We start from the raw sequence: 25,375 nt of genomic DNA on the forward strand, positions 1-25,375 counted from the left end.
AGCTTTGATTTAAGATGGAGAAATGGCTGGAGTGGAGAATGCAACCTCCTCTCCCCATATCATCATCTCGACATAAATTTTCTCCCCACAACTGTTTTTTTTTTCCACAAAGAAAATTACACTAGGTGTTTCAGTTACAAAAATTTCAATATACCATGCAGTTTATTCCTAAGTCATTTGGCACATACTTCCCTTTGTCCTCAGTGAAGTTGGCATGGGGAGCCATTTAACTATTGGGAGCCAGATGCTTGTGGCCAGTTCAGGAATATTAGCTGAAAATAGTTCAAGAAGATTGTTCTTTTTAACTATCGCCAAGTGAAGTAATGGGAGACCTGAAATTCACCCTATCATTAATAGTCCTGCTCAGGTCTTGTAGACTCAGGATCATGGCTTCCTTGATTAAGATTATCCATCTGTAATGCAGATTTTTCTTTTCCTGCTGTCTTCTAAGTTACCATGCTTTTCTAGTGAGTGATGTCTTCTCAAGATGCTCCCAAAGTGGAACAGACTGTTTAGTCATCTTGGCTTCCAGTAGGAGTTCAGGTTTAATTTGCTCTGGGATCCATTTATTTACCGATTACTGTAAACAGTCCACAATATCTGTAGAACTTGTAGATGTCTTCTGTTGTACTTCAGTATCTTGTTGAGTGCCATCCAGCCTAGGAGTTTCATCTTCTAGCACTATTTCTAGTTTCATTTTTTATTGTCTCATTTTTTGGGGGTAAAAGACTTTCAAAAAGGGTTTACTGTGTCTCCTTCTGCACAGTACTAACACATGTTTGCTATTATGTTGCTGTCTCTGAGAGATTCTCTGTCAGTGTCACAACCATTATTGCTACAGCTTAGTAGATTTTTGGCACATTTAATGTTGCTCCTCAACAAAAGTCTATTTGACATTGAAGACCCTACTAGCAGCATAGTCTCTTCCCTCACAGGAGCAAGCAATCCCACCACCATGAAAAGGCAGAAACAAATGTGGTGGGAGGATGGTTTGATTAAATCAGATATAAGAATGCAAGTTCAAATATTAATGCATGCTCCACATGTCTTAAAATCTATATTTCAATTTATTTCCATCAAACTGAATACTTCTGAATGATGATGCATTGATGATACATTCTTGGCATGAGTGTGTATGTGTGTGTGCGTTTGTGTGTTTAAATATTGCAAATGACCAACATATTGTTAGCAGAAAGCATTATCAACACACACACATAAGCCAGATATATCATCATACCACTGAATACCCTTTCTTTTTGTTATTTCCATCTTTTTCCCCCTGGAAGTTGTATGATTTATATCTAAACAGATTAATTTTTAAAGGAGACAGCAACATGATGATATAATTTCATAGGAAATGCATAAACGATGGAAGGCTGGAGAAGATAGGTGAGAAAGAGCAGCCTGAGTCCACTCTGGCTGTGAGCGGATCAGGTCCTTGCTGACCACAGGGCCTGCTCTGAAAGTGGACCATGGCCACAGAACCCAAACTGCACTGCCATGCATTGTTTAAATGCCATGCCTCCAAAGCAGCCAGAAGCCACTTCTTTTGGGTCGTCTGTTCCAGGCCAGGGATAAGTAAGCCATCAAAACAACAACTTAGTAAAGGGATGGTCATGCAATCCCAGTTGTCACAGTCCACATCTTGTGGTGGTTAACAGACCACTGTTTAAACAAACTATGACTGAATATTATATCCTGGGTTCCATACTTTCCTTTTCATTGAAACTCATTAGTTTTCTCACAGCATTTTTCAAAGATTCCTTCACCTCTTTGTTTCTCAGACTGTATATGAGAGGATTAACCAGGGGTGTGAGGATGGTGTATGGGACTGAAAACACCTTTTTAAGATCTCTGAGTGTGCTGGAGTTTGGTAGTAGGTAAACAATCATTAGAGTTCCATAGAAAATGGTGACCACAATGAGGTGAGAGGAGCAAGTGGCAAACGCTTTTTGTCTTCCAGTGGTGGATGGAATTTTCAAGATGGCAGTAATGATGCAAATGTAAGACGTGACAGTCAATATGAATGGGGGCAGGATATCAATTGACCCAAATATAAGAGCTAATAATCTAATGTGGCTTGTGTCACTGCAGGACAGTTGAAGTAATGGACTGAAATCACAAAAGAAATGGTCAATTTTCTTGGAGCCACAAAAGGATAATTGTGAAATTAGAGATATGACAACAATTACAATTGATGTTGCAGAGATCCATGATACGGCCATACATTGGAGAATAACCTTGCCATTCATAATAGTTGCATAGTGAAGTGGTTTACAGATTGCAATATACCTGTCATAAGACATCACCGACAGGAGATAACATTCAACAATTACAAGACAGCCAAAGCAAAAAAGCTGTGTGAAACAGCCTGAGAGGGAAATGGATTTGTCACCAGTTAGAAGATCTATGAGCATCTTTGGCATGATGGTTGAACTATAGCAAACTTCCAAACAGGATAGATTTGCTAAGAAGTAGTACATGGGAGTGTGAAGGTGCTGTTCAGATGTAACCAAAATAACAATGAGGATGTTTCCAGTTATAGTCAGGATGTAGATCACAATGAGCACCAGAGAAAGAAACACGTGAAACTCCTCAAGTCTTCCAAATCCCAACAAGATGAATTCTGTAGTATCTGTTTGATTTTTCCATGTTTCATAAACAGTTATCTTCATCTGTGGGAGAAGATACACAAATGGTTAGTGAATGGAAAAAAGCAATACTATATTAACACCTTTTAAAAACAAATTGCAAGAGAGTATTTCACTGCCCTGGAGTAAAGGAAAAGAAAAACTTTCTATAAATAAACATCATTTTCTCTGTGGATGATTTCTTCATAGACACCCAGTGACAATTCCATGTGCAATAAAAGTGTTTTAAAAAGAGCCTTTGTGACTAGTATTTCTTTCTTTTCTTTTCTTTTTAAAGTTTCACTATATTGAAAATGACATAGCTAGGGTAATTGCAACTTGGCTGTTTCCTCACCAGGCTAATGGGTAAGTTTCCAAAGACTTGTAGTATACATTTGCTGACCAACTTGGAAACAACAACACCAGAGACAAAACAAGGGTTGTAAAATGGGCCACTTTATTTAAATTCACCGATTTAAACGCTTTTTCTTGAAATCTGCAAAACAACTGAAGCAACCTGGTGTGGGAGCAGCTGTGGGAGGTGGTCTATTTTCCAGACCACTTGCAGAGTTTCCTCAAGGCAAAGCACCTGAGCACCAGGGATAACTCAAAGTTGGGTTTCTTCTCAGTCAGCTCACACCTGAAATGTCAACCTCAGATTTCCTCACTCAACTCACCGAACTTGAGTGAGGTTTATATCCCAGGTCAGCCTCAAGGAAGGTCTCTTTCCCTACCAGTTTACAAGACATAAAGAAGCAGGTTCGGAGGCCTAACCTTTACTCAAAGGGGTTGCCATAGATGTTCATCTGAATGCTACATCTCTTCCCACTGACAGCCAAGTGATTGTCGATTTATGTCCATAACTCTGCCAATTGCCAATGTCCTGAAATGACAGTGTGGGCTATGGGGAAAAAAACACCTTGGAAAGGGGATAAAATTCCTACCCTGCCCTGAAGCAACCAGAATATTCACACTGACATAGAGGGTGAGACAGACAATGGCAAAGATGGAAAAAGCAGGAAGAGGCACCTTAAAAGGGGCCCCAACCCTTCTCCTATACAGTGTGAATGCACTGCCTCTTATTGGTTATTGTCCTATTTCCAAAAGGTCAGTAAAGCTGAGCTGATGCAATAGCTCAGAAGATGTAGAATCTATTTAATACTTCAATAGTATTTGTTCATGGGGAAATGCACTCTTAACATTTAACTACTGAGCTCTGAAGCTTATTCTTCTACCAGGAGGTCCTCATCACTATCACATCAAAGTTGTGCTAAAGATGAAATCAGATGAATTTATGCCACTCTGATTTTGTGGGGGAAAGATGGGATAAAAATATAAAACAGTAAAAATGACACCGTACAGTAATATTCTAAAATAATCAATTTTGGGGGAGAAAATATAACCATAGCTTTAACCTACAACAATTCATTATATTGTGAAACAAACAAACAGGTACAATGTTATGGAGTGTATAGAAAATACTCCAGAAGTATCCATGTCAGAAACAAAAACTTGAACTATCAAACTCAGATTTTATTTTAAGCTGTTAAAATGTGCCTCTGAGTGGAACATAAACCTCAAATTTCAACCCATGTGGAAAAAATAATAATATCTAGAACATTCCCATTTTGATGTTTGACTATAAAAAGATCTAATATAACTCTCATCAGAGGTAGACCAGCAGATACCTCTCTTTCAGCAGAAAAGTATCTCGGAATCTAAGGTGGGTTTTACAGCTGATGGTGGGGTAGAAAGAGAAAAAGGAGGACACTAACTATATGTTGCATGTGGAGAATGAACTTCACTCAAGACAGATTGTGAAGTCACCATATAGACAAAGAACATACAAAAGCAAACTGAGCTGTTACTATATTATTTATAATACAGTTCCTCCTCTGTCTCTCCCCTCCTTGCTGTATAATTCTCCTTAGTACTGAAAAACTGGCATTACTGTTCCTTGAATAAGGCCATACTGTAACTAAATCCTACCTGAAAAGTGGGACGTACATATGAAGAAGCCAATGCTGGGAAAATGCACTTAGCCCCTTGCTCAGAGTTGCATCAAACTGGAATGACACATTCTGCATCATCAAGCAATATTATTGAGGTCAGAATGCATAAAAATAGCAATGTGAAGTTTTACCTGAAGAGAGAAAGCCAAGGTATAACTTCTTTTGTAGCCTCTAGGATCAAAGAGCCTCAGCTGAAAAGCTTCTTTGATCAGCTTCCTTTTTGTCCTCTAAAAATATTTCTCTAAACATTCAACCGAGGGAATCAATCCTCTGTGTTTTCTGACCTAATTGTCTCATAAATTGTAACAACAGCCCAGTGTAAATGCTCCAAATTATCTTTTGTTCTCTCATGTGACCACCAACTTATTCACTGAATTTAGAATTTGCTATTATGAGTAATTACAAATTCATAATAACGGAAGGGCATTTCTAATACTCAGATGAGGGAAGGGAATCTTTGGTAAACTGTAATCCTCCTGAAGTAAAACTTTGCACTGGACTACAACTGAGGGTTCTGGGAGTTGGATGCCTTGTAGTCAAAGAAGAACAGGTATTCCTTGGCTAGCTGACATGGGAGGGCAGCAATTCCCCCCGCCCCCACTATGCCATGGATCAGTGCCATATTTGTGCCCATAGTTTCTTTATTTACTGGAAATTCAGTAGAGCCTGGGGTGGGGAGTTATCAGTATGCTGATGACACCCAAATATACTTCTCTATGTCTCGGTCAACAGCTTTGATGACAGATGGCATTTCTCCTCTCCAGTGGTGTCTTGAAGAGGTAATGGAGGAAAAACAAGCTCAAGTTGAATCCAGACAAAATGGATTGTCTGGATTCAACTTGATGTTGACCCCTTACAGTAGGGGTCCCCAAACCAGGTATCGGGTTGCAACCTCCAGTCCTAGATGGGGTCATGCTCTCCTCAAAGGACTGTGTTTGCAGTCTAGGGGTGCTTCTAGATCCATTGTTTCACATGACAAATCAGGTTAATGTGACGGTCAGGAGCACCTGTTATCAGCTTCAGCTGATATGCCAGCTGTGCCCTTTCCTGGAAGTAAGGGACCTAGAAACTGTAGGACATACACTGGTAACTTCACGACTCGATTTTTGTAAAGTGTTCTACATGGGGCTACCCTTGTACCTAGCCCGGAAACTCCAACTAGTACAAACATGTCAGCCAGGAAAAACTAGGAGTGACTGGATAACACCTTTCCTAAAATCACTTCACTGGCTGCCTATTAGTTTCCGGGCGCAGTACAAGGTATTGGTTATTACCTTTAAAGCCCTACATTGCTTGGGTCCAACCTATTTAAGGGATCCCCTACTTCCATCCGATCCACCCCACACATTCAGGTCCTCTGGGAGGAATCTACTGCAGTCTTTAAAGACCAGATTAACTGCAACCTCCCAGAGGGCCTTTTCTGCAACTGCTCCCAGACTTTGGAACGGCCTGCTGGACGAGATCTGTCAAATTACCAATGTAGAGGTCATTCACACTGCATTTTATTTTGGTTTCCAACACTGTTTAAAAGTGGGACATTCTCACTGCTGCCACTTTTTACACACCCGGATCGGGATTTTGCACACCTGATCTGGGGCAAATCCCCCTCAGCGTGAGTCTTCCGAAAGAGGTTTTTCCCCTGTTTCTTTTTGGAAAACCCCGTTCTTCCAGGGTGCCGGCAAATGTGAACTTGGCCCTGGTCATGATTTGGTCAAGTTCAGGGGGAGGGATAAATGTCAGAGGATGGGCAGTGAGCAAAACACGCCTCCCCTTTTGCAGCAGTCAGTTTGCAACTGGCTTTTTTTTTTGGTAATATTTATTTTTGACAGATGATGTGAATGCTTGTGCTACAGATTGGTACATACTGATAAAATGTGTATGCTTGTACTACATTTCCCTTTCGCTGGCTTGCTCCCACCATGGCAGCCAAAATAAAAGCGGAGCACTTTTGGCTCTGCTGTCACCAGGGAGGACGTTTTGAGGTTAACCCTGGGGATAGATCCCAGGGAGGATGTTTGGGGGTTAGCCCTGGGGATAGATCCCAGGGAGGATGTTTGGGGGTTAACCCTGGGGATAGATCCCCAGGGAAGACATTTTGGGATTAACCCTGAGCATTAAGCTGGAAGGAGGACATTTGGGAATTCCTCTTGGGCATAAAACTGGAATGGAGGACCTCTGGTCACCCCACCCTCATAGAAAAGGTTTTTTGTTCTTGTTAATTTCACAATTTGACAGAATATGTGAACATGGCTTCTTTTACCTCCCTTCCCCATTTCTTGTATTTTTTTGGTGAATCTATGCAATGCTACGAAGGCAGAATTAAGTCATTTTTTCACTGGATCTTTGTGTGATTGAACATTTGGCCAATAAAATAATGAGAAAAGGAATCAACTAAACCATAATCTTATTTTCATGGTGCAATTTTCACTTGGAAAAAATCTGAAACATAGAATGGCAAATTCTGTAGTGGAATTTAGTTGAGGAAAATTCTATTATCTTACCCCTCATAACAATGCTATTAATTTAGGATAGCAATGCCATTGTGAATGATATGTATGTGTATAGTTTCATATTACAAAAGGAAGCATATGGTTACCTGGGGAAACTTTTTTTTAAAAAAAGTATTTTCCCTTCTTCACAGAGAATCTTTGCCATCAGGGAAGTATTTATCTACTCTGTAATTATTAAAAGTACAGTTATTTAATCTGACCTTTCTGTAATTCAGGTAACAACAGAAACTTTACAGATTAAAAAGATTGGTGGTTAAATCCTGAACTCATTTGAGTACTGGATGCAAAAATTCCAGTCAGAGCAAGGCATAGTGCTTGGAGGAGGAAAAGGCAAAATTGCGGGATAAACTGATAATCAAACACATTTGTTTAAGGGTGTGTGTGTGAAGAATGTGGTTGTACTGTTTTGAGATGAGTGGGCATATATTTAAATGTGAGTGTTTGTTATTGCTGCTGTTGTTGCAGCTACACGTCCCTGTTTTTGTCGGTGAAGAACTAAATGGAAGATGCAGTTCTTTTAGGAGTATCCAAGACAATTTATATAAGCCTGGAGATGTAATTATTGGTGGAGTTCTCTCGCTGATACAAACTGCAATAAATTTGATCAATTTTACACATGTTCCAGAAAGGACTCATAATATTTCTATGTAAGCTACTTAGAAATAACAATCACCACTCTTCTGATTTCCCAGAGAGTATACCAGGATTTACTGGGAGGAGATGATGGGATGCAGCTTTCCACATCATGGAAGTGTTTGTCAGGAATATTCGGGTAGCTTGCATAGTAAACGTTTTATTGAGAGTAAAAGAACAACGGAGTGAGATGCTCTTTTAGAAGTCTGAAGTAATGTTTTGTGACATTAGGACATTTTTTTGGGGGGTGGTGAGGAGCTTGGAAATTCTTTCTTCAGAGATAGCAACTTCCCTGTAGTTAAAAGCTAAGCAAGAGGTCTACCCTCAAAGCAGTGATTTTCCTGAGCATCTTGCCTATTGAACATATAGGCAGTTTTATATACAGTTGATTTCTGGTTTATTTTTAAATTCTGTATTGGGCATATCCATGTAACTAGTGTGGCTGCAGTGCTTTCCACTTTGCCCATGACCCATGGCCTGTGTTCTCATGTGAAATAACACATTTTTCATTGGTTCATGCATGATGTTCTTCTTCTTCCTTAGCTTTAAACTGTCTTTCTCAAATTGGTAGGCATTTAGCAATTCTTGGTGGTTTGTGATGATAGGAGAAAGTTAACAGAATGTGATACTAATTGATATTTCTGTATCTCTCTATCAATCTTACTACAGAGTAAAACTTAAACATTATCAACATGTTTTGTCTTTGGCTTTTGCCATTCATGAGATCAATAGCAATCCAAGACTCTTGAGCAATATGACGCTGGGATTCCAGATCTATGACAACCAATTTGACTCAAAGGTAACCTATGAGACTCTCCTGGATCTACTGTTTGGACAAAATATACCCAGTTACAGGTGTAATGAGAAAAACGTGTTGTCTGTTATTGGGGGACTGACTGTAGAAAATTCCATTGAGATGGCAGGAATCTTAAGTATCTACAAGATCCCACACGTATGTATATATATGTTTACATATGAATGGTGTTACTCATTGGTTGTGCTCCACTTTCTTTACAGAGCTATCAAAGAGGCTGTGTATTTGAAAGTGTGACCACATTTAGCACCTAGCGTTTTTAGCATAAACATTATTTTATGCAAATGCATTGCTTATTTGATGTATACAAACCATATGAAATAGCATTCATAAAGGTGGTGAAGATTTTCCTGCAGTTGCTCCAGTAGTAGCTACAATGTTCCTCACAATACCCTGTGCATAGTTTTGCTGCAAGATTTTCTTGGAACAAAAGACAAGGATTGCCATACCCCTTTCCAATCATGAAATGGTAGCCTCTTATCAGCAACCATTGAGAGAAAATGTTCATTCATTCAGTGGCTAGTGTGTTACCCATTGACCAGATCTTTGAACTTTATAGAGAATTCAAGACTGATAAAATGTCACAGTTGACCACTACTACCACCAAAAGACATTGAAATGGAATTTCAGAAAGGTGCCCAACATTTAATTTTAAGTAGCATGGTACAGTGTTTTGAGTGTTGTACTTCCAAGGAACTCCACTAGTTGGCCTTGGTCCAGTCACACTTGCTCAGATTCATAGAAAGGCAATGAATAAATCTTGCTAAGAAAACTCTGTGATGTGGTCTCCATAAATCCAAGTCCACTTGAAGATACATAACATGCAATGTCATGAGATGAAGAGGTAAAGGTACATCTCCAGTTCTGAAAATCAGGGCTGAGGGGAAATCAGAGATCTCAGAAATGGATGAAATACTCATGTTTCCAAGGCCTCTGTATTTTCAGAAAAGAAGAACTATAGCTTGGTGAGGACACAACAGAGAGTCTTCTCAGTGGCTCTAGAACTTTCTGCCAGAGGTAACCAGGCTGGTTCCATCTCTGTTATCTTTTTGCCAGCAAAGAGACTTTTTTAAAAAATTTGGTCAACCATTTGACAACCAAGTGGCTATGTGAAAAGGTTTTTAATGAGATTCATGCACTGTATTGTTTTTTTTTTATTGTTCTTGTCATGGCTTTACACAATTTTATAATTTTAGAGTATCAATGTTCTAATATTCCTTTTTATTTGCTTTTTTAATTGCTACTATTTTTTAAAAAATGCATGGTCCTTGTTGTAACTCATATGTGAGCCACCTTGGAAGAAAGGAAGAATATTTAAATAAATAAATAAATAAATAAATAAATAACCAGTGGATATCTCAGTCTCCATCTTAGAAGTATATTTAACTGTACACCTAAGGACTTGCATTTTGGATTTCAAGTTTCTTCCCTGCCCCCTAATACTTCTATTATCTAGTCCAGAGGTGGGATTCCTGAGGTTCTCCAGATGTTTTTGGACTGCAAATCCCAGTGGCCCTAACTAGTATAGCCAGTGGCAAGAAATGATAGGAGTGGCATTCCAACAACTTCTGGAGGGTGCATAATAATAATAATAATAATAATAATAATAATAATAATCATCATCATCATCATCATCATCATCTGTCTGGAGAATCTGAATGCACTTATAACAATTCTGTGGGATTTTAGTTGACTCTAGTGGCTTGAGTGTTGGACCAATAGAGTCAACTAAAAAAATAAAAGACTTCCCCATCTGCCCATAGCTATTTTTACTATCTGCCTATTTTTCACTGTTTTGAACAATTTGAATTTAAATTTTATGATGTACTGTATTTTATAATTTTTATTGTAACCCACCTTGAACCATAGGGAGAGCCGGGCTAAAATAAATATTATCATTAGTATTATTATTATTAACTAGAGTGTTGATGGGAGACAAGGTTTCAAATCCCTGCTCAGCCATGGAAATCCAAGTCACATACTCTCAGCCTCAGAGGATTCTGATTAAATTCTTCCAAGAAAAGCCTATGGTAGGGTTGCCACAAGTAAAAATAAATGACTTAAAGGCACACAGAAACAAGAAAAAAGTGTTACTCAAATGTGAATTTTGCCAATAAAATATTTTTTCCAGTTTTTTTCCCCAAGGCTAAATATATCATGGCCAAAAAGGTTACCCCTGAATATTTTTCATGGCTCCTTTTTTCGGTGTTAGTATTTGTCTTGGTAATTATTATTATTATTATTATTATTATTATTATTATTAGCATTTGCTTTGGAGAGTAGTTATTGTTCCAGAATTTAACACTCTTCCTTTTCTTCCCACTAGTTCGTTTATGGTTCATTTGAAGCTACATTCAATGATAAAAATTCTTTTCCCTTTTTGTACTGGATGGCACCAGAAGAAAATACTTATCATATGGGCATTGTTCAACTACTCTCACATTTCAAATGGACATGGATTGGTCTTCTAGTGTCTGATGATGACGGTGGTGAAAACTTTGCACAGAAACTGATCCCTTTGCTTGGCAAGAACAGTATATGTGTTGCCTTCTTGCAAACGGATAGACAAAAAAATTATAATGTTAACAATTTACCTGGTGAACCTATCCCAGATTTTATACAAAGGTTGGTTTCAACAGATGCCAATGTGATTATTCTCAGTATGGACAGTCGTTTACTCAATATTTTAATAATCTTCTTTGAAAGATTTGAGAAAAACAGAGAGGTCACCATTAAGAAAGTTTGGATTTTGCCTCCACAGTGGTATCCCAGCATTTCATTCAAAAGAAAATTTATTGGTAACAACCTTTTACATGGTGCACTTTCTTTCACAGTCCATACAAAATCTGTGCCAGGATTCCAGGACTTTCTAAAAAACTTAAATTCTGACAAAGCATTAATGGATTTTATCTGTTTACTCTGGAAAAGTGTTTACTTACAATGTGGAAGCTGTAGAGGACAGAAACTAGAGGATCTTCCTGCACATTTTTTTGAGATGACTATGTCTGGTGAGAGCTACAGTATCTACAATGCTGCCTATGCTGTGGCACATGCTTTACATGCCATGTACCTTTCCAGACAAGGATCCATGCGGAATAAATGGAAATTGGAGGATCCAAATGTTCACCCATGGCAGGTAATTCATTTAAGCAAATGTCTTAGTATGCATGATAATTATGTATGCTGGCTAAGCAGTTTTAGGGAAATGGTTCTAAGAAAACATTCTGTAAAGAATAGGGTAAATGATATGGCACCTTTTTATTTCATTTTATTGTCCTTGAATGACATACCTACTATTGTTAGGTGGCTTGGGTCATGCATACATTGCAGTGTGAGGGAGCAAGTCTTTGATATACACACAATAAATACCTTTAACTTATGGTGTCTTTGATATAAACACAGAAGAAATACCTTTATCTTATAGTATCCCATGCAAAGCTAGCTGCAAGTGTTTAGACCATACCTCAGAGCTTTTAATTCTGAGGAACCAAGTATCTGCCACCATAGTCCCAGTGCCACCCATAGACCTTAGCTTGGTATTGCAGGCTACAGATGGGGTTTTGTTGTTGTGTGCCTTCAAGTCGTTTCCAGCTCATGGAAGGTCACCTATCATGGGGTTTTCTTGGCAAGTTTCTTCAGGGGGTTTGCCATGGCCATTCTCTGAGGCTGAGAGACTGTGATTTGCCCAAGGTCACACAGTGGGTTTACACGGTAGAACCAGAATTCAAACCCTGGTCACCCAGTATTGTAGTCCAATGCTCAAATACCATACTGGCTCTCACAGACAGGTTTTAGTTAATTAAAATTAATGAAACACATTTAAAACAAACAAAACAACAATGAAATACCCACTGTCATAATCTCCTTAACATTCCTGTCAAGCTTTAGATATCTAGGCTTAATTTTTTTTTGGGGGGGGGGGGGTGGCTATGGAAGAGGCCCAATGCAAACCTTGATTCTTATAGCCTGAGTGTATATAAATTATGAATCCCTTTTCATTGCCATTGCTGTATTGTCTCCCAATCTAGCTTCACTCTTTTATGAAAAACATCCAGTTTAACAATGGAGCTGGGCACGAAATCTTGTTTGAGGATGGAGGATTTCATACTAGCTATGATATCATCAACTGGGTTGTTTTCCCCAATGAATCCTTCCTTAAAGTCCCTGTTGGGCAAATGTTATCAGGTCAAAGGTTCACCATTACTGAAGATTCCATAGTGTGGCATAAGAAACTGGAGCAGGTAAGAATAGATTGCACATGGAAAGAATCATAACAGAATAGAATTCAATGGCTGTAATGGTTAAATTTTGCGGAATATAAAATTAAGTGCATTCACATCTGTGACAAATTACCCTCCAGTACATTTTCAATGAAAGAATTCAAAGGGGTAATATTTTCAGATTCATCTCAAAGTGGTCTAGATGAGCAATCAAATCAGAAACGCTCAGGGATGTCCACATTCTGTCCTTCATCACCTGATACCAATAATCCTCCAAAGGCAGTCTTCCTGGAATTCTGGGAAAAAATACACTCCAAGTGATCTCCACATCTAGACCCCCATCTGAAGCAGAATCAACAGAACCTCTCATCAGAAGTCCAGAACTACTTGTCTAGCGTCACTTCTCAAACCTTCTCAAATTTTGTAGTCTGGAAGGCCCTTAACAGTCTGTTGTGATTCTGGATCTGATTAGAAGTGGTGATTAAAGTCAAGTGTGAGCAAAACATTCCTGAGATAAATAAGACTGGACTAGTGCATTCTTTATTTAAAAAAAGTAATACTCTATCTACCATGTTTCTGACTAGATACCACCACATTCCAGGTGTGTTGAAAGCTGCCAGCTTGGATATAGCAAGATAGTTCAAGAGGGCAAACCAATATGCTGCTATGATTGCACTCCATGCTCAGAAGACATGATTTCAGATCACAAGGGTAGGTGACAATACACATATGTTCTCACAATATTTTCAGATGTTACTAAATGTTTATTTACAATGCTCCTAGATCATGAGCTTTTGTTTAGTTTCCTGGGGTTTATTTCAGGATAGTCCTCAGAACTACAATTGTAGGACAGGAAGAAAAATTAACATCCATCCTATACAGTGTATTCCCAATTGTAATACGGATGCTCAAACCATTCTGGTGGTTACCAATGGTAAATGGTGTGGGGTGTGTGTGTGCGTGTGTGTGTGTTTTACATTAAATTTTTGCCTTTAAAAAACTAAAAACAGGTTGTATTTCCAAGTAAATGTGTGTTGAATCAAAAGAGCAGGAACAAATTTCATTATGATGGTGTTATGGTTCATTTTATCTAAAATATGAAAGTACACATAACCAGAATATCAGGAAAAGCAAACATGTTCACCTCTCTCTTTGCTTGCTATAGCATATCAGAAATTTAGAGGTTATTTAAAATCAGGGAATGGTGGTTGAGTGGTATGAAGTGGGGAAGAAGAGGTTTAAAGATGTGCCTCTCAAATGAAGCTAAGTATTTAGCACTCTAAAGGAAGCCCACTAAAATATCAATAATCTCCAAAGTACTTAGTGCCACTACTGGAAGTTCTAGCAAACATAATAGTCCAGTAAAGCCTTTTTTGAGTGGCCATGAATTTTGTTGTCAGTACGTTGTCAATGTGCCAATACATGACTACAAAGGACTCAAATAGATGGGCTAAAAAGGCCACTATTCAACCATGTTGGGGGCATGGTATTTAGACACCACACATCCCAAATAGGCCATAAGTCACATCACAGCAGCTCCAATCCAGAAGAACTGGGCCAAAAAGGAATGGCTCAAAGCATCTCTTTCTGGTGGCCCATTTCAAGACCATAGTGGTGACCCAGATTGGAGCTGGGCACATGCGGTTTCCACGGCCCTGGCACGATCAGCACTGGCACAGCCATACACTGCATTTTCCCACTTATCTGCTTGACCCCAAAGACACACAGACATTAATTCTTGATGGTTCTTCCTCAGCTCTGGAAATGTCTTCTCAAAGAGATATATTAAATTATTTCATACCTTTCTGTCTTGTATTGTTTTCCACGGGGCATAAGTAAATCAATGTGATAACAAATTAGAACAAAACAAAATAAAAGCACATATCTCCACTCATTTTTTTTAAAAAAAGTGTGGGGGGTTGCTTGGATGGGTGGGTAGGTGTGTTTTGAAATGGAGAAGGGTTCTCATCACCTATGGAATTTGTTTATGGAGATAGTTACTTCACAATGTTTCTCCTCTCACAGGGGTAAGGAGAATAAAGGAAACAACCTCTGCTCACTTCCATTTTTGTATGTATGTGTATGGAGGGGGGGGGGGGGAGGAGAGCCCCTTCCAGAGCATAAACAATATCAGTGAGATGATGAAGATGACCTTATATTTCTGAGCACAGGGAGGTATATTTCAGAAGAAACTATAAATCAAAGCTGTGGGACCATGATCAGTCTAGCTTTGAGTACACAAAGATAGTACCTATGAGACTAAGGGCTGAAGCATATGACCTGGGAAGATTGGCCTCCAGCCACTTCAGCTCCAATTGGGTCGAGACTGCAACGACTGCACGGCCCATCCTTGAAGCAGGCTACTGCCATGATCCGAAACCAGCATCTGTCAGACGCAGATTAAATTTGTTCCTAAAAGGGCCAGCTCTTGCTGGCTTGGTGCAGTCTCGGCACAGCTTCTGGCCATTTTGAGAGCATGCGTCATCTAACACCCCCCCCCCCCCCCCCAAATAGCCAGAAGCCACTTGATTTGGCACATCTGTTATGGGCCTTTGTGAAAGAAAGAAAGTGGTAGCATGAGATGAGGAAGTTGGCTCAGGTCTACAAAAGCTTGTGCTACCAGCTTCTTTCTTTCCCTTAGTCTCAAAGATGCTACAAGATTCTTAGCATACTGGTTTTCCAGATCAACACAGTTATGTTTTTGCAACTGATCCATGCAGTGTCTCCTGAACTATTCATCTGCAGTCTAAACCTTATATGAAAATGGTCATGGCATCTCCACAGCTGTAAATGCAACCTACTATGGGCTTTCCACATTCTTTTGAGCAAACTCTAGTTCCTGTGGAGAAAAGATACATAGGTTCCTGGGTGTCATGATTTTTATGCAAAGTGAAGAAACATTGTATTTATAATCCCAGCTAATGACCGGGTTTATCTCTTTCAGATGCAGCTCATTGTGTCAAGTGCCGAGAAGACCAATATCCAAACAAGAACCAAGATCAGTGTATCCCTAAAATTGTTTCCTTCCTTTCTTATCAAGAACCTTTGGGGGCAATTTTGGTTTCCCTTACTGTTTCTTTTGTTGTGATTACATGTCTTGTGGTTCACACTTTTCTAAAAAATTGGCATACTCCCATTGTCAAAGCTAGCAACCAGACACTCAGCTGTGTTCTTCTTGGTTCCATCTTGCTTTGCTATCTTTCATCTCTCTTATTTATTGGAAAGCCTACAAAGCTGACCTGCCTTCTTCAGCAATCCACTTTTGGTCTCCTTTTCACTGTTGCAGTTTCATGCCTATTGGCAAAAACAATCATTGTAATCCTGGCCTTCATTGCCACAAAGCCAGACAACAAAATGAAGAAAGGCCTAGGGAAAAAAATGGTTACTTCTGTTGTGATTTCCTGCTCGCTCATTCAACTGGTTATTTGCATAGCATGGTTGTCAACCTCTCCTCCATTCCCAGATGTTGACATACACTCACAGACTGGGCAAATTATATTGCAGTGCAATGAAGGGTCTCTCAGCATGTTCTACTGTGTCTTGAGCTACATGGGTTTTCTAGCTACCATCAGTTTCACTGTAGCTTTCCTAGCTCGAAAATTACCAGACCGTTTCAATGAAGCCAAATTCATTACCTTTAGTATGCTTGTGTTTTGCAGTGTTTGGATTTCCTTTATTCCTGGTTACCTGAGCACTAATGGGAAATACATAGTTGCTGTGGAAGTTTTTGCCATTTTGGCCTCCAACACAGGCCTCTTGGCTTCCATTTTTCTTCCAAAGTGTTACATTATTATTTTAAGAGCTGATCTCAACTGTAAGAAGCAATTCAAAGAGAAAATAAATAAATAAACCTAAATTCTGACAATTCAGTGCATTCATTAGTTGGCTGTATCATTTCAAAAGCATTCTACTTTGATAAAAATTTGCATGCCATCTGGGAGGAAGGTGGCAAGTGGTATTAACTCGGATCAAAAGTTTAGATATTAAAAACAAAACTAAACAAGATCAGTAGTGAAACCTACTACTGCAGGAGAACTGGGCTGTGGCAGATGTCCTTTTGGGAACTCCTCCTGATTTACTTTAAAGGAAAAGTGTCCTAAGGCTTCAGTATGCCCTCCATACTGATGAAAATGGGGACACATTTGGCCAAGCAACATTAGTGTGTGATCAAGATGGCAAAAGTTATTAATGAAGAAGAACATATAAGCAAGGAAATATGGCAGCAGTTTGCTTTTGCCTGAGCTACTGGGAAGAACAAGATTCTGCTCCCTCCTCTCCTCTATCTCCTGTTAAATTGAGTGCAAACTTCTTTTGCACTTTGAATTTCAATTTATGTGATTGAAGCAAGCTGAGGGCAAAGGGGGAAAGTGGGAGGAAGAAAAAGAAATTGGGACATTTTAAAAAGGAGCTAAATAGGGAGACCACAGAGGATTAATCAAAACTGCCCCTGCCAAATCAGAAGAGTTAAAGATATGCCTCAGGTTTCACAATATGGGCAGATATTGATAACAGCCATCCTCCTGCAATTGAGGGATGCCCGCCAGGCTTACAATCTTCCTAAGACCAAAAACTTTAAAGAGTACTCTTGTCCTGTCTGCTTCCACAGGACAATACCCAGCCATGCCCTCTTGACTACCTCTAGGATTGGGAAGATGTGTAAGACTAGGGTCTTGGAGTTCAAAAGAAGCAATTTTTTTGTCACCAAAACAAGATCAGTAGTCAGTGGCCTGAATTCTGTATGGTGATACTCCCCTTAAAGGATTGTTACATCCAGGTGAAAAGTTTCTGGGAATTTAATTTAGGAGGGAAAGGCAGAGGCAGCGGCAGAAGCTGTGTCCAAAGACATACATTGCTCAACATGATGATTAGTTGTAAATAATTGTGTATAACTGTAAATAAACTAAAGAAATAAGGAGAGACCCTGGAATCTCAGTGAGAGAGAACATGGAACTGAATCCATGCCACCTCCTTCTCTCCAATCCCCCAGCTACTCCCCCACTGACCCATTCATTCTATCTTTGCCTGCTCACTGAGCCTGAAAGAGGTCCATCATCCAAAATATCATGGTATGGCTTCAAATAATGGCATTACATCTATCACAGCATCTCCTCCTGTCTAGAAAGAATACAGCAATTAGCACAATGTCAAAGTATTCTGATCTTAATTCTGCAGCCAATCCAATCTGGAAAGGGGTGCACTTACCATTTACAGCATCTGGAATGTTGCCTGGCCAGCTCTGTCAGAAGCATGAATTGAAAAAGGATGGCTGTTGAAGCTACCACATCCTAAAAGAGGGAGATCACAATGCACAGTATAACAAGCTAGGCACAATGTCCATAACTGGTAGATAATCAAAGGACAACTGTCATGAATGTGAAATAGCACTTCTTGGGTAGCTTCAATAGCTATCCTTTTTGCAATAAATAAAATACATAGTTTTGTGAGCAACCAGGATCTCCTATTTTGGTTATTCTATGTATTGTTTTCCTGTATGGGCAATGTAATTCATGAATCACGAATTCCATTAATAGAGCTACAGATTTCTAGATTCCAGGCTATAGGAATCCTAGTGAATAAACACCATACGATTATTATTATTATTTTAAAAAATTATTATTTAAAAAAAGCTACAGCAGCATTAACCACATCAAGATTCAAGTTAAGGTAAACACACAACTAGTTACACGAAATGAAGACATGACTGGTTATTTCAGTTAGCATAACTCCCACCCCAAAAGGAGTTATTCTATTAAATTTCAAACTAACATATATAATTACATAATAAAACACAGTAACTGCAATACAAATATACTGATATGAAGTCACAAAAGCAGAAGTGGAAACGCCGTTTTCAGTAGTGAAAAATATCAAGGCACTTTTTTAAAGTACTGACAAATAGCAAGGGAGCAAATAGTATAAAACTAAGGAGATACAAACAACATTAAATTCAACAATTCAGTAATATAAAAGGAAATCTGAAACCATGAGATAAGAAAAATGGTATTTGAAATCAGATTTGTTGGGTTCTTTGAGAAGCCACACTCCATTGCAAATGCTTTTCTGCTGTCAAGAAATTTCTGATTACTGCATTTGCCTAACACCCTCAAACAACTGCATTTGGATTCTGTACTTCATGTGTCCAAATTCAACATTACAAGACTATGGGTGTATCTACACTGTAGGAATAATGCAGTTTGACATAGCACCATCCTATGGAATCCTGGGATTTGTAGTTTCACAAGGTCTTTAGCCTAATTTACCAAAGAGTTTTGGTTCCTCACAAAATTACAAATGCCAGTGTTCTGGAGCATGGAGCCATGGAAGTCAAAGTGATGTCAAACTAGATTATTACTACAATGTAGATACACTCTATGATGAAGTGTTCCTTCTGTTGCTGCAGAGCTTTCCCAGAGCAAAAACCAAGTTGAACAATCTAGGTTTTTGAACAGAGAGATAAATATTTTCGAGTAGCATTCCACAAGTTTATGGATGCTGAAACATTACGGAATAGTTTGCTCAGGGTTTCTTTCACTTCTTTATTCCTCAGGCTATAGACAATGGGGTTAAACATAGGAGTCAGGACGGTGTACAGTAAAGAAAGTATTTTGTTTAATTCTGCTGATTCTGTCCCTATAGAAACTACAGATGTAAGGCCCAATGTTCCATAGAATGTACTTACCACAATAAGATGAGAGCTACATGTGGAAAAAGCTTTCTTCTTCCCAGAGGATGATGGGATTTTGATAACAGTCGATATAATATAGGCATACGATGTGATAGTCAAGAGGAAAGGACATAATGTCACTACAAAGCATGCTACAAATATGGCAACCTCTGCTACATCTGTATCGGAACAGGACAATTTCAACAAGGACGTCAAGTCACAAAAGAAATGATCAATATGATTAGGACCACAGAGAGTTAAAGATGTGGATACAATCAAATTCAGTGCAGCTGCTGACAGGAAACCCCATAACCAAGTACAAATAGTTAATTTAATACAATAGGTCCAACTCATCAACTTTGTATAGTGTAGTGGGTTACAGATGGCAAGGTAACGATCATAGGACATAAGCAACAGAAGAAAACATTCAACAGTTGCCAGGGCACAGAAAATGTATAGCTGTATAATGCAACCTGTCACTGAAATTATTTTCTCCTTTCTCAGTGAATCTACCAGCATCTTAGGGGCAATGTTTGAAGTATACCATATTTCCAGGAATGATAAGTTACCAAGCAAAAAATACATTGGAGTATGGAGTCTCTTATTGATTGAAACAGCTATTACAATGAGAGAATTTCCCATAATTGTTATGCAGTATATTCCTAAAAACAATGGGAAAAAATATAAATGATGGTCTTGTAGATTCCCAAAGCCACAGAGCATTAAAAAATCCACGGTTGTTCTGTTTCCATGTACAATGTCTTCTTTTAGGGAATCCTGATTTGAGGAGAAGAAGGAAGTAGGTCAAATTAATAATCTGGATCGACCAGCAAATGGAAATTATGTATTATGAAATCAGTAAACTACTTATTGCATGTTACATTAAATATACTTGGGTCTCTGTGCTGAGGATTATTGTTAAATTTCTCTTGTTTTATAGAAATATTTAGCTAAAATAATGTTTTCTGAAAACATCTTTGAAGATCGCACATCATGTAAGAGAGAAATGTGCAATCCATTTTTATATCTGCCCTTAAAAACCATCTTCAGTTAAGTTAGCATCCCCACATCTGACTGCAAATACTCTTATTTAATCGCTTTTTGTGGATTTTTCAGGCCATGAGGCCATGTTCTAGAACAGTTTATTCCTGATGTTCCGCCAGCAGCTGTGGCTGGCATCTTTAGAGAACATGGCCTCATAGCGCGAAAAACCCACAAAAAACTATGGATGCCTACTGTGAAAGCCTTCGACTTCTCATTTAATCCATTACCTCCATTTGTCTTTTCTTTCTTAGATTGTTAAGTAACATCAGTACCACAGCGGCCTGGATTGCTCACATGTAGACCAAACCAGAAGTGTGATCTTCACTTCCTATGGTAGTAATGGCTTGTAAGGAAGGGGTTTTATACACTCCCCATGCCACTTGTATTTCCAACTGTTGGCTGGTTGGTTGGATTACATAAGTGTGTTTCACTCCCCCCCCCCCCTTTGTGACAATTAATTTGTACTTACATTATTTGTTAAAGTAATACACCAGAGATTTGCACTGGAGAAAGAAAAATACTGTTGAAGAAGAGTTCTAGAAAATAGAAATTTTGAAGTCCAGTGACATATGAGATCCAATATTTTATAAAGGGCATAGTGTTTGATCAGGGCAATCTCCATATGAATCTGTCAATGGTGTGATTCACTGCGCAAGGTTAGGCCAACTGGAAACTTAGGCAATTATTTTCCACCAAAGTTAATGGGACTGAAATTGGCCACCAGTAAGATTTACATATTTATTTCAATGCAACCAGTATCTTACTAATTGAAATCTCCATTTGATGTAGAGTTTCACAAAGTAAGCCTCATGGAGTACAATGAAAGTCATTTTAGAATAAACATGTATAGGATTGCTCTATATGTCTCAATTGATGTTTGGAACTATAAAAGTAATGGGCAAGCTACTTGAGTCATCAAAATGCTTGATGATATGGGCAATACAATTGAATTAATCCATCTCACCACATATAAAATTGATCTTTGCCCATTTTAGTTGTTAAAATTTAGTACAGATGTAATGAATAGTATATAATCTTATTAAACCATGTCTATACTCTTTCAAATACCTCCAATGATTCATCTTGGTAGGTTTCTGGAATAGACGCCATCTCTCCAAAATCCCTTACTAATTTAAATGAAAGCCCTCCTTGTGCCCTTCTTCTATGGGTTTGGGGTGGGGTGGCTTGGAGACTCCACCTGCGCTCTCTCCCGCTGCCACCGCTGCTCAAAATCTTCTTTATTTTTTCTAGTCATTTACACTACATATTTATATGAGAAGTGGTTCACACATTACCATTGAGATATTCTTGCTCTGTCTTTGAACCTCTCCCCATGATACTTCGTTTCACCAATAAGCATGTGGAAAACTGAATTATCTGTTAAGCTATATCACAGTTCTATACTAGAAATTTTTGTCTTCGCAGCACAAAAATATGAAACGAATTTAATATGGGAACCAGAAGCATGAAACATTTTCATGTGCCTTTTGCCTTTAAGTCATTTCCAACTTATGGTAACCGCAAGGCAAAACTATCGCAGGCTTTTTTAGCCAAGTGGGTTTGGTGTAAAAAAACCAACCCTTATACCTGTTTACATCTTTCTTTGCTTGGGTGTGAAAGATGGTATTCCCTTCCAACCTCCACAACATCTAAAGTCCCTTCCCTGACTTACTGTTTAGTCTTATACTCCACTCTACAACTATTCAGTGGCTGGTGGCGAGAGGGTGGGCAAGAAGCCTCTGGCTATGTAACCACAGATCACTCTTCTTCCCCCACTAAGGTGGGTGTCAAGCCACAAGAGTTCTGCCACAACAATTTACTTCCAGAGTGAGGGAAAACCAGAGGGCACATGGATGTAGTTATGCAGCCCAGGGAACAAAACTGAGGTCCTTGACCAAGATCTTGACTCACTGCAGATGTAGGACAGTAACCTCATTTTATTTCCATCAACTGTAGACTTGCAGTCAAGATGGGTGCTGACTGGTTTCCCCCTCCTCATCCAGTAAACAGCTGTGGCATCCCTCTGAGGGCTTCACAGCTGCCTGACAAAGTTGATGGATGTTTCACAAAGAGCTAATGAATAACTCCCAATACAATTTCCCATATGTCCTGAGTTACACATGTGTATGTGAACAGCAAGATTTCGGCCTATAAACTATTATTATTACTAACCTTTATTTATGAAGCGCTGTAAATTTACACAGCGCTGTACATGCAATCTTTTTAGTTAGACGGTTCCCTGCCCTCGGGCTTCCAATCTAAATAGTTAACATTTATTTATTATATTTTTCTTCCATCGTGCCTCCCCCCAAAATTTTGATCCCATGATTTTCTAGACATTTTGAATTAGATTGAGACAAACATCATAAGCCTATGTATATCTCAAAGCAAGTCCTGCTGTGTTCAATGTGAAAAGTCTGCATAGAATTGATGTCTATGGGCCCAAACAAACAGGCAAAATAAAGCTGCTTTGGGTCACTTGTGAGGAATGCTGTTTAAATGGCACACACATTTAAGAGGCCAGAAGCTGTGCTCCAGTTCTTAGGATTGGAACATGGATTTGGTGTGGCTTCCAGCCTCTTAGAACGCATGCATCATTTAAACAGCATACTTCCCATTGACCCAAAGCAGCTTTATTTTGGCCTGTCTGTTCAGGCACAAAGTTACTCACACTTGAGTATCACTGGGGGAAACATACAAAAACACAAAAAGGTTACGCAAAGCTAACCTGAGCCCAACTCATTTCAATGGAAACTAGTGCAGCTTTGTGACTGGTCCATGGGTCACCACTTTTAGTAGGAAGGCTTTATAGAAAACTGAATCTCAAATATCATTTTAAACAAACAAACAAACAAACAAACAACTCACAGACTTCAAAATCTATAATCTCTGGTGCTGTTTATAAATGTACCTCCTTTATTGTACCATTTAATTGTAAATGATTACCCCCCAGCAGTATTCCCTGGGGTAATTATCTACAATTTAATGTTAGCATAGTTTAGTGCCACAAGGGAAAGAATTTTAATTCAAGGAAACAGCCAACAGGAGCAAGTAGGAAATAGCATAAAGAGACATGCTTAAAAGTCATTCCTTCAAAGGGAAATTTAGATTGTGCAGCCGGTTTGGGTTCGATGTGCGTGAAACAGGCAATTGTGGCATTGGTGTGTGATTTAAGAATCCAAGAAAGAAAAGGACCATGGAGGTAATGAGGGCATCTTTTATCAAAATGAGGAGGGATTTTGAACTTGCAGAAATAGGCTAGTATATATTGTGTATATCCCACTTGGGTGTTCAAATGTATTTTTTCATGACAAAGTAATAAGAAATTCTCTTCAAATGATATAAAGTATTCAGTATAAAGAGAGAAACGGAATAATAATTACAGATTAGAGACCCACATACATATATAGATTATATGCTGCAGATAAAATTAATACTTGCAATGCAAAATCCATAATTATATACACATTATTAATTTTATAAATATCTTTTCTCCTCCAAATTAGGATCTCACAAGGCAAGACGCATATAGAAACAGAACCACTATGCCATTTTTAATACTCCATGGCTTTGGGAATCTGAAAGAACTTCAAATTTTTATCTTCCCACTCTTTTTAGCAATATATATCTTAACGATAATTGGGAATGCTCTCATTTTAGTAGCTATTTCTTTTGAGAGAAGACTCCACACACCAATGTATTTTCTTCTTGGCAACTTATCATTCCTAGAGATATGGTACATTTCAAACATCACCCCTAAGATGTTGGTAGATTTATTGAGAAAGGAGAAAACCATTTCAGTGACAGGTTGCATCATACAGCTGTACATTTTCTGTGCCCTTGGAACTGTTGAATGTTTTCTTCTGTTGCTTATGTCCTATGATCGCTATCTTGCCATCTGTAACCCACTTCACTATACAAAGTTGATGAGCTGGAATTGTTGCTTTAAGTTAATCACTTGTACATGGTTATGGGGCTTCTTGTCAGCTGCTGCTTTGAATTTGATTGTATCCACTTCTTTAACACTCTGTGGTCCTAATCATATCGATCACTTCTTTTGTGACTTGACACCCTTGTTGAAATTGTCTTGCTCTGACACCCACCGAGCAGAAGTGGCTATTTTCGTAGCATGTTTTGCAGTGTCACTGTGTCCTTTCCTCTTGACCATCACATCATATGTCTATATTTTATTGACTATTTTCAAAATCCCATCATCCTCTGGAAAGAAGAAAGCTTTTTCCACTTGTAGTTCTCATCTTATTGTAGTAAGTACTTTCTATGGGACACTGGGCATTACATATGCAGTCTCCATAGGGACAGAATCAGTAGAATCTAACAAAATACTTTCCCTACTGTATACTGTCCTGACTCCTATGTTTAATCCCATTGTATACAGCCTGAGGAATAAAGAGGTTAAAGAAACTCTGAATAAACTGTTTGGCAATATTTCAGCTTCCATACACTGGTCCTATGCTATTCCAAACTATTCATCATCTCCCTGTTCAAAAACTTGGATCGCTCAACTGGGACTTCTTGTGAGAAAGCTCAATATCAAAAGAACTGACTCTTCATAGCAGCTTGTTCCAATATTGAACTGTGACTCTGATGGTGGAGAAGTCAAGAGATGTTCTTTGCTAGTGTTATCAGGAAATCCTTGGCAGTAAGCTCTGGTTAGAAATAAGTTGACTCTTTGTTTTCAATTACCTCAGGATTTCAAATGTATTCTTTATGTTATTGTCTAATTGTTTTTTTAACATTGTTTGTAATCGCCATGGTTTTATAGCATTCATCCCCTGTTTAAATTCCACTACTGTAAATTTTGTCATTTTCATATTCTTCAGTGCTGAA

General features: G+C 38.6%; 4 protein-coding genes across 4 annotated transcripts; 2 read left to right on the plus strand and 2 right to left on the minus strand.

Moving 5' to 3' along the window:
• Positions 1–1,691: 1,691 nt before the first annotated feature.
• On the minus strand, positions 1,692–2,687 carry LOC149303418 (olfactory receptor 2AP1-like). Its single transcript, XM_089480699.1, has one exon. It carries the CDS (start codon positions 2,673–2,675, stop codon positions 1,692–1,694), a length of 984 nt encoding a protein of 327 aa, XP_089336825.1. The 5' UTR covers positions 2,676–2,687.
• A 5,852-nt stretch (positions 2,688–8,539) lies between these two features.
• LOC149303419 (vomeronasal type-2 receptor 26-like) lies at positions 8,540–16,668 on the plus strand. Its single transcript, XM_089480700.1, has 5 exons — positions 8,540–8,737; positions 10,926–11,735; positions 12,628–12,840; positions 13,404–13,530; positions 15,764–16,668. Exons 1-5 carry the CDS (start codon positions 8,540–8,542, stop codon positions 16,666–16,668), a joined length of 2,253 nt encoding a protein of 750 aa, XP_089336826.1.
• Positions 16,669–19,252: 2,584 nt separating this feature from the next.
• Positions 19,253–21,637, minus strand: LOC149303420 (olfactory receptor 11A1-like). Its single transcript, XM_089480701.1, has 2 exons — positions 21,596–21,637; positions 19,253–20,260 (listed from the first exon to the last, which is right to left on the minus strand). The coding sequence occupies exons 1-2, from the start codon at positions 21,635–21,637 to the stop codon at positions 19,253–19,255; spliced, it is 1,050 nt and encodes a 349-aa protein (XP_089336827.1).
• A 2,423-nt stretch (positions 21,638–24,060) lies between these two features.
• Positions 24,061–25,101, plus strand: LOC149303421 (olfactory receptor 11A1-like). Its single transcript, XM_089480702.1, has one exon. It carries the CDS (start codon positions 24,073–24,075, stop codon positions 25,099–25,101), a length of 1,029 nt encoding a protein of 342 aa, XP_089336828.1. The 5' UTR covers positions 24,061–24,072.
• The last annotated feature ends 274 nt before the right edge of the window (positions 25,102–25,375 follow it).

The sequence above is a fragment of the Sceloporus occidentalis genome, unplaced genomic scaffold (genome assembly GCF_023333645.1).
Source record: "Sceloporus occidentalis isolate IW3139 unplaced genomic scaffold, rSceOcc1.0.p SCAF_14, whole genome shotgun sequence".
NCBI lineage: Eukaryota > Metazoa > Chordata > Lepidosauria > Squamata > Phrynosomatidae > Sceloporus > Sceloporus occidentalis.